The following is a 9,714-nucleotide window of genomic DNA, read 5'->3' as shown; positions in this document are numbered from 1 at the left end:
TTTTTTTTTTTTTTTTTTTTTTAAGACTAACAAGCAACTCATGCCTATAATCTCAGTAATTTTGGGGGCTGAGGCAGGAGAATTGCTTGAGGCCAGGAGTTCAAGACCAGCTTGGGCAATATATTTAGATCCCCTGTCTAGACAAAAAAAAGAAATTAAAAATTAGCCAGATGTGGTGATGTGTGCCTGTAGTCCTAGCTTCTCAGGAGGCTAAGGCTAAAGATTGATTGAGCCGAGAAATTCCAGGCCACAGTGAGCTATGACTGTTCTACTGCACTCAAGCCTGTGCAGCCTTGTCTGTAAATAAGTGAAGAACATAAAAGCTAACAAGCAGGAATAATTATTATTACAAAAGCAGCACATACTAATTGTAGTGAATTCTGGAAATACAAATAACCAAGGAAAATCACCCAGAGATAGTAATGGTTAAACTTCTATTTTGTATCCTTCTCATTGGTAAAGATTTATTTTTAATTAACATCTGCCTGAATAATCATTCATGTCCTTTACTAATAACAAGGTGATCTTAAATTTAACCATTTGAAACACTCTGATTTGAAACATCTATTTCTTAAAATTTGTTGTAAAATTCTAGTATATGTTACTCTAGATCACTTTGGTGATGTGATTGTTTTCTGTTTCTTTGGAGGCAATGTAACATTCAAACATTATTTTATCCAGTTGACATTTGATTTAAAACAAAACAAAAATTAAGCACCACTGTCTCATCCTAATAATCTACCCTCAAGTAACATAAAACTTCATTTATGATCTCACTAGGGCAGATAGTAAGTCTCCAAATTTCATGTTAACTTTCAGAAGTAAGTTAACATCAATATGGTCTATAAATTGCAAATTGGAGAATGAGGCTAAAAATCTCCCTTGATTCTTAAACACGTTCTTTTCACATGTTTTAGGATTCTAAATAATTGTGTCGTAAAATCAATAAGTACATTTTATGTGAGGGTCTTCCCCCATCAAGAAGGTTTTTTATTAATAAAATCAATGAAGTGTATTATAAAAGATGACACCTTAGAGTTGAGAAAATGTAATTGTTGTTAATTTCATATCATACCATGGAAATTTTCCAAATGCATGTTTCTTATAAAATCTTTTGGAAAAGAACAATAAAATACGATTTTAAAAAAATTTCTGTGTTATCCTGGGAGATATTTTTAGAGGCAGCGGAATGTTGAAACTACAGGTTTGGAAGTCAGACAAACCTGGGCTCAATTCCCTGTTCTGCCATTTATTAACTGTGTGAACTGGGGCAGATTGCTTAATTCCTATACATCCCAGGTTCTGCATTTACAAATTGGAGCTAATGGCAGTGTTGTGAGGACTACATAAAGTAACAGATATTATGTAACCTGTATAGTTATTGGAATTTAGTACGTATTCTCTTTCATTTTTTCCTTTTCTTTTTTTCTAATTCCTCCTTGAACGACTTTCTGTAAAAAAGGTTTGTGCCATTTAAGTCATTTTGATGTCATGTATAATACTAGCATACTATGATAACTTTATCATGAAGCTAAGAACTAAATTCTCCACTTTAACTCAGGAGTCGTGAAAGCCTGGAAAATATATCTGAAAATTGCAGTGTTCTCATTTTCCCTATGTAGTTGTTGTATGTGGACATGCACCTCTCCTTAACTTAGTGGTCTGTGAGGCCATCACTAATTTCATAGCAGAGTATTTACATGACAACTTTAAAACCTTATGAAAACAACTTTTAATTAGTTCCGAAAGAAACTGAAAAAACTGCAAAAACAAATGTGACCGTTTTAATTAAAAGAAAATGGTTTAGGGTATGCCTGCCCTGGCCAGCCGATTATGGACTCTTCGGTATGAAACCACATAAAACATTTCTGGTTTATAATTCACTCCCCTTTTTATTTCATCTCAATGATGAACTTCATATTTCTAGAGCATCCCTGTTCATTCTAGAAAAATTGTGGATGTATAGCATCTTTGTGTTTATGCTATCAGATTTTGAGTTCAGAATTCCTCAAATTCTAGACATCTCATCAGTGATGGAGTCACTGTCGCATATTTGTGAATGAGTTCTGTGCTAGTGCAGAAAGAAAATGTAGCATTTGAAGGAGCATGCACAGGCTGCGAAAACTCAGCAGATAGGTCTGCACAAGTACCGATATTGCATGTCCAGAAGCAAAGTTGGCATCAGTGCATGCCTTGCATTTCCAGCCAAAGGGATGTTAGTATAGATACTGCATGTTTAAAAATTGAACAGACTGTAGCATGTTTCAATTTTTAAAAAGCCATTTATTTATCAAGTATGCATGTCCAAAATTAGGGACCTCTAGTGATGTACAATTCTATACTGTAATATGACCCAGATTAATCCATGATATATTTAATTAAAAAATTTAAAACTTAGTGATATTTGGATCTACTCTTGAACATAGCAATGTATTCTAACTGTGCCTGTTAACAAGAAAAGATTCAGCAGTTTCAGAGATAGACTGTCTGTCACTGTCAATTTGTAGACATCACGCTAGGACCAAGCTAGCGCTTGGTATATGTAGTAAGTAAATCAGACAAATAAGCAAGTTTTCAAATATTATAATTCTTTTTAGTATCACTGATAGCATCATAAAGCTTTTCTTCTAAAAGAGAGCATCTTCTCTGTGAAGAGATTATATCAACTTTGCAGAATACTCAGAAATGATTCTGCTGGGAAGTGGTAAATATAAATGTTTTCTTAAATTGCTGTTATAGCATATGTGCCGTTCCAGACTCTCAACCTATACAGTATAGCAATAACTGATTACTGGTTTTTTCACAATATTTTCTTTCTGCCTATTATCAAGTTTTACTTGAGGCCGGGCCTGGTGGCTCATACCTGTAATTCAAGCACTTTGGGAGGCTGAGCTGGGCAGATCACTTGAACTCAGGAGTTCCAGACCAGCGTGGCCAACATGGCAGAACGTCATCTCTACTAAAAATACAAAAATTAGCTGAGCGTGGTGGTGCATGCCTGTAATCCCAGCTACTCGGGAGGCTGAGGCAGGAGAATCACTTGAACCCAGGAAACAGAAGTTGCAGTGAGCCGAGATCGCACCACTGCACTCCAGCCTGGGCAACAGAGTTAGACCCCGTCTCAAAAAAAAAAAAAAAAAAAAGTTTTACTTTACTGATATAACTTAAGATAATGAGAGACGCTTAGGGAATCAGAAAAATATATTTGAGATTATGGCCCTCTGTTATAGCACCACGACAAATCCACCTTTTCCTGGTCATGCTGTTGCAGAAGAGTATGGGTGTCCTAAGAAACTGTTGCTCCTATTTGGCTAAAATTAGCCTCTCACACCCATTTTTGGGAAACAAATGTTGTTATATGGTATGCAGTACCACAAACTGTGACTTACACCACATGCATTGCCTTCCATTTGATCATCCTGCTATTAAGGCAGGTTTGTAATTGTGAGTATAGAGAAATACTCTTACAGCGGACAGCTGCTTCCCCAGCACCCCATCTGCATCAGGTGGCCATATCCAAAAAAACTGAGACTGATTTTTATATTAAAAATTACAGATCGGCAGTGATAATTAATAAGTAATTTGCTGATGTGAACTTTCCATGACTCAGTCTATAACAACGTTACTTAAATTTGTTTACTACAGTATGTTTGATGAATAGAACAAAGTACCTTATCAGTATCGCACCCTATGGCTGTCCATCTGGGATCACTGGGAAGAGGAACCTGAATGTCTTTTTAAGTTATAATGTGGAATGGGAGGAAAGTAAGGAATTATAAAAATCAAAGCCTCCACAAAACCTGTGTGAAGGAGTAGAGTTGTACAGATGTATGATTAGGTTCAAGAAAGCTAACAATCTTGAGTCTATGAACAAAGCAATAGTAACTTAATCCTTAGATATATTAAAAGCTAAATAGGCTGGGCACGGTGGCTCACGCCTGTAATCCCAGCACTTTGGGAGGCCGAGGTGGGCGGATCACAAGGTCAGGAGATTGAGACCATCCTGGCGAACATGATGAAACCCCATCTCTACCAAAAAATACAGAAAATTAGCCGGGCATGGTGGCGGGCGCCTGTAGTCCCAGCTACTCGAGAGGCTGAGGCAGGAGAATGACATGAACCTGGGAGGCGGAGGTTGCAGTGAGCCGAGATGGCGCCATTGCACTCCAGCCTGGGCAACAGGGCAAGACTGTTTCAAAAAAAAAAAAAAAAAAAAAAGCGAAATAAATGCATGTACAGTTTCCCCAATTTACATCACGTGGAGTGATAGGACATTAATGGTGGTCCACCAGACTAAAAGAAAGTTATTTGAATAAATTTTATTAAGATAAACATGTGATTGTCACACTTGATTTAATACATTAGACTTTGATTTTGCTGTATTCTTAGAGCACTTGATGTAGAGCAAAGCTTTAGAAAGATTTTTTTTCACCTTAAGAAGGGTCACATCTTTTCTTTGAATATTTTCTCCAACAATTTCACAGGAGTTTCTTTTGCCATCAATCCTCAAAAAGGGTTTTAGTCTTGGCTCTTCAGTTCAGAGGGTGTGGTAATATACCCTTTTCTTTATTTGGTCGCAATTCACTATAGAGTTATCGCCTGCTGTTCTGTTTTGTTTCTCTTCCAGAGTGAAAGAATTGAAAAAGGCCAAGGAACTTGAAGACATACAGCAGCATCCCTTAGCAATGTGACATTGCTTTTCAGACTGTTTTCATTTCTGTTTTTAGCAGAGACATGCAACAACACACACGCACACACACACACGTACACACACACACACACAAAATCCCTCTGCAGTTTTGGGGAGATCAGCTGCAGGATTTTAACAGGAATGTTTTGGTCATTGCATTTGCACTTTCATGGACAACTTTTAATTTGATCAGCAAGACATCTTGGAACTCAATCTTCTGTTGGATCGTGGGAAATCAAGACACCAGGAGGACCTGAAAGAGGCTTCCCCTTCTCAGGAAGAAGCCATTTCCTTCTCATATAGGGCTGTATTCAAACATCGTGTGGAACTGTACAAATATTTATACCAAAAATATAGATAAGAAAAGGTGGGGCTATACTAGCAACAAAAAAGAATGCTGTTCCTGCACCTGCCGGTTATTTCCAAGAAGCTGAATCTTTGGGATTGATTCTCAGTGGAGGGCTTAGATCATACAAAAATCTTTATTGGGTCCGTGTGTTCTCATTTCCTTCACTGTTGATTTTTGTTTGTTTGTTTGTTTGTTTTAATCTCTACAGCACACTTAATGCAACTTTTGAAATCTGCAGGTTTTTAATGTCTTGTGGAAATTTGCAGAGGGGCAGGTGTGTGGTAAACGGGTAATGCATGGGAAATAATGAGAAGCAGCTCACAGAGTTTAAATTATTTTCTTGTCCCCACCACCTTCCAAGAACCTGCGAGGGTAGTAATCATCTTGTCCCCTTTTTCATGTTCAGCACTTTAATTTTTTTGCCTTACTTTCATGTGCAATGAGAATTACTTAAGAATTGGTAAAGCATGTAGCCTTTTTTAGTAACCTTGGAAGCTGTAGTAATTCTAAGGAATCATGAATCTTGCCTGGACATTTGCCACCTAAACGATCAGCGTGGTGCTGCGTTCTGGCCAGTAAATTCCATGTTTTTGGCTATATCTCATCCAAACTGAGCAGTTTCTGTGTATATATAGAAGGTAGAAATGAAAAGTGAGAAAATATTTGAAAGGGATTATATTAATTGCTAAATATTTTATTCACAAAGGTCAATAACATGGCAAGATAAAATTATTTGTATAGTTGTGTCTGAATGAGCGAGAAAAATGTGGATGTACTGTTTGTATATATTGTATATATTAAAACAAAGAGATATGTGCATGAAATCAAGAAAAAAGAAATGAACAAAAGCAAAGCATTAGTGGCTATGGTCTGTAAAATGAAACAAAAAAACTTTATTTCACTATAAGAGTACTTTATTTTAAATGTTCTTTAGAAGAACATTTTGCTAAAGCATGACTACACTGCAAAAAAAAAAAAAAAAAAGCTACTGTATTTAGACTTAGGAAAAAAGGCAGAGTAACATTACTTAAAAAAAAGGATATGTTTACATTTAATTTTGGCTACCAGGAGTTTAGTTTACTTTATTTAAATTTTTTTTTGCCAATGGTGCCAAGTAATGTGAATGCTAATACTGCTTAAGAAAATTAAGTTACTTTTGCAAAACAGATAATCATAAGATGAATCAGTATGTAGCTTAACACCATCCACTCACTCCAACAAAGAACACTTAGAATGATTTAAAAACCTGACAAAAGAAATAGTATGAAAAGTAGAAAAATGTCACGTTTCCATATCTCCTGCTGGAAATCAGAAAATGTAATAAAATTGCACACACAAAAAAATAACTAAAAAGGAAAAAGATGCAGACTGGTCTTTTAGAGATGGCATGGTATATTACTATTTCCACATAATGAGGAGCCAAAGAAATCTGATGCTTTTAACAATTAAACTACTAATGTTAAATTGAGAGGATAAAGTTTGCATTTGCTGATGCCAGTTTAAGATTCCCAGGTTACGTTTGAGGATCAGTTGGTGTAAAGCTGAGATGTTTTTTCTTGGTTCTGGCTGCCGACTGTGAGTTAAAACTCAAGGCTTGTTGTGAAGCCTAAAAATATTCACAAATAAGCTTTTAAACTGGTGTCTTTGGAAGGAAGGTAGATACAAAAAGATTGTGGTAAAAACTGGGGTCAGTGCTCTTGGTGCCTTTTCTATAATTGTACTTGTTTTTTAATTACTTCCTTTCACTGCCAACCTCGAATTACTGTACAGTATATGTCTTTCTGCTTGTGATCAGCTTTGGCAACAGTGACAGCCCCACAACTAGTAGCCACCTGTACATTTGTAAACTGACCTGACTCAATTTTGTTTTTAAATGTGTGGGTTATGTTGCAGCTGTTGCAGTCCCCCAGATACCTATTATTTTACACAGTTTGGCCTATAGGAGGACACTGAGTAATTTACAAACACAACTGCATTCATAAACGAGAATAGAACGTGAAAGCCAGCTCTTTCAGAATATCCTCTAGTAATACCGAATTTAGATATCTTTATTCCGTGTATTATGGTACAAATAACTGATCTTTGACCAGAGTAATGACCTCAGTGGATTTGCTTTAACCCTCACGTTTTCTTTTTTTTAATGTTTCACATGTTACATTATTAGCTGAATACGTTAGAAAATGACAGATGATAGAGATTTCCATAGAATTAAGAGGGTTCTCATGGAGGGGATAGGAAGTAGGTTTGAAGCCTACCGGTGTAACCTACCAGTACAACTGTGAATCCTAGGTGAGGCAAAAAGGCACTTCCACTGAAACGAAGCATTTCTGACCGCTTTTTCTTGGTTATGAATCTTAATTTCGAATATAAGATGATAGGTAAGCGCAGCTTTCTTGGATAATCTGAATTCCCAAGTGCCAGGAGTAGGATTTCATTATAAAATTAATAGCTAATCTTATTCTATCTCCTGAAGATTTAATTGCTATTCTTGTTACCCATTCGAAATCAGCTGTACTGTGTGAACGAAATAAAGACAATAACACGAACCCCTCTCTGGCTGCACGGTCGCTTATGGCAGTTCCACACAGTAGTTGGCGCCCAATGGGGGGTCCCTGAGACTTGCATGTAAAACTAGTCTAGATGTCTTCTTTTTTGTAAGTTTTATTTTTGTAATTGTGCATGTAAAGCATCATTGAATCAATGGATCTGTTGAAGAACTCAGCTGCTGGAAACCATGCAAAATGTTTTGAATTGCCCTTAAAATATGGAAAATGTTTTCTGAATGCTTTATATTCTTTCTGCTGTAAATTAAAAATGAAGAAAATTTCCCCATACTACGTGTGTGTTTTGCTTTAATGTGACTGGGTAGTGAAATCTAAGGTGATGGACACATGTTTCAAAACATATGTAATAATGTCAAGTATTTCCTTCTGATCCAGATGTAATGTTTTGACATTGAATGTTACATTGTTTCAGCTAGGTCCATGAAAGAAAAAATGTCTTCCAGCCACCATTCAGAGAGCTTTTCGCCTATCTTTCCAGGCGCCGCTCAACCTATCAATCATTTGTGTAAGGCAGTGCAGTTATTTGAAAGATAAAGACACTAATTTAATTCACCTTTTCAGTTACAATCCTCTGAAGTCTTCTAAAAGGCATTTTCCAGCAGATGACGAACGTCCTCCTTTCTGAATATTGTGTCATCGCTGCTCCATTCCCTTTCACTGCAGAGCCTCTCCTTATCTCCCTAGTGCTCCCTATTCCATCTAATCCATCTGGCCGCTACTGCCAGAGAAATTGTGCAGCACGGATCTCACAAGTCCGTGAGTCAATGGTTTCCAGGGCCCGCTACAATTAAATGACATTTTTCTTGTTTACCCTCTTTATTCAGTCGTCTTTTCACTTGTACCCAACCTGCACCCTGTAGGTGGTCTGTGCACACTGCGTCCATTTTCACTGCTGTCTTTGTTCATGGTGTTTGTCCAACCCTTACTTGGAAAGTTCTTTTCTGCTAGTACCCAGCTCAAATCCCACCGCCTTTGTGACAGTCTCGTTTATTCGAATATATACTAACGTTTCCCTTTTCGAAGTATTCTATTTAGAGTTGGAAAAAACAGCATAGTATTGAAGTACTGTATATTTCACTTCTCATTTAAGAGACCCACCAATGACCAAACACCTATAGTGTTTTATTTTTTGATGTAGGTAACTGTGTTGGTAGGAATATTTCAGTGACAAATATATACAAGGTAACTCACTGCGTTCAGATTTGTGCTTCCCTCCCTTCGACCAAAACCTGAGGACCTATTCTGTGCTAGGGCCTGAAAATACAGAAATGAAGGAACTACAGTCTTGATGCCAAGGCTCGCGTAAGCAGATTTTAATACGATCTGCAGGGACAAATATTTGTGTTACCGAGGAAAACATGAGGATGCGGGAACCTAACCCAACCCCATGTGACAAATAGCTGAAATGGACTTCCTATTTCAACTACTTTCTCAGAGAAACATGGTGTCCTCAGGATCACTAGGTTAATCTGGAACATTCAGCAGAAGCCAATCATCTGTCTCTAATACTGTTAGAGAGAAATGGTCCCGAGCCCAGAATAACATGAGTTGCGCCCACCCTCACTTATCCACACAGTCCCCAGCCAGTGCCTAATGCACGACGTTTGCAGACCACGTCCCCAAGCGCCAGCGCGGGCGGCGGTGCGGAGAGGAAGCTGTATTGACCTGCACTCTGCGTTTCAGAGCCCGGACCGCCCTGGGACCCCTGTGGCCCTCAAGTTCCCAAGTGACCTAGTCCGGGGAGGGGACATTTCGCTCTGACCCCGCCCTGGACGCGCCCGCCACGACGCCCCGCCCACTTCCGGCGCGCCCCTCTGCGCCCCGCCCACTCCCGCCGGCCTTGCCTAGTGACGTCTTTGCCCGGAGCCGCGCCGTTCCGCCCATCTCCTTGGCCTCCGGTCCCTACTTTGCTGCTCTGCTGACCCTCGCTCGCCGCCGCCGCCGCCTCAGCTGCCAAAATGTGAGTGATGCTACGCGACGCGGGCGGCTTCGGGCCCCGCAGGCGGCAGCTCGCGCTGGGATCGCCGTACTGCCCAGTTGCCGCCGGCTGCCGCTCGGACGCAGGCCGGGGCTGCGCGGGGATCCCGAGGCCTGGGGCGGGCGGTGGCCCT

General features: G+C 39.0%; 2 protein-coding genes across 3 annotated transcripts in view; both read left to right on the top strand.

Annotated features, from left to right (window-relative positions):
- CAMTA1 (calmodulin binding transcription activator 1) overlaps positions 1 to 7,873 on the top strand; it is a 980,313-nt gene extending 972,440 nt beyond the window's left edge. For both annotated transcript variants that reach the window (XM_017856059.1, XM_017856060.1), the window contains one exon: positions 4,628 to 7,873. In XM_017856059.1, coding sequence (XP_017711548.1) covers positions 4,628 to 4,660 — 33 coding nt within the window. In that variant the 3' untranslated portion in view covers positions 4,661 to 7,873. The remainder of the gene's footprint in view (positions 1 to 4,627) is intronic.
- Positions 7,874 to 9,429: 1,556 nt separating this feature from the next.
- The window catches only part of VAMP3 (vesicle associated membrane protein 3), a 10,943-nt gene continuing 10,658 nt past the window's right edge, over positions 9,430 to 9,714 (top strand). Inside the window, exon 1 of the mRNA XM_017856062.1 lies at positions 9,430 to 9,563. Coding sequence (XP_017711551.1) covers positions 9,562 to 9,563 — 2 coding nt within the window. The 5' untranslated portion in view covers positions 9,430 to 9,561. The remainder of the gene's footprint in view (positions 9,564 to 9,714) is intronic.

This window comes from Rhinopithecus bieti, unplaced genomic scaffold (genome assembly GCF_001698545.2).
Source record: "Rhinopithecus bieti isolate Rb0 unplaced genomic scaffold, ASM169854v2 scaffold_40368, whole genome shotgun sequence".
NCBI classification, from domain to species: domain Eukaryota; kingdom Metazoa; phylum Chordata; class Mammalia; order Primates; family Cercopithecidae; genus Rhinopithecus; species Rhinopithecus bieti.
This window is presented reverse-complemented; position numbering and strand designations above follow the sequence as displayed.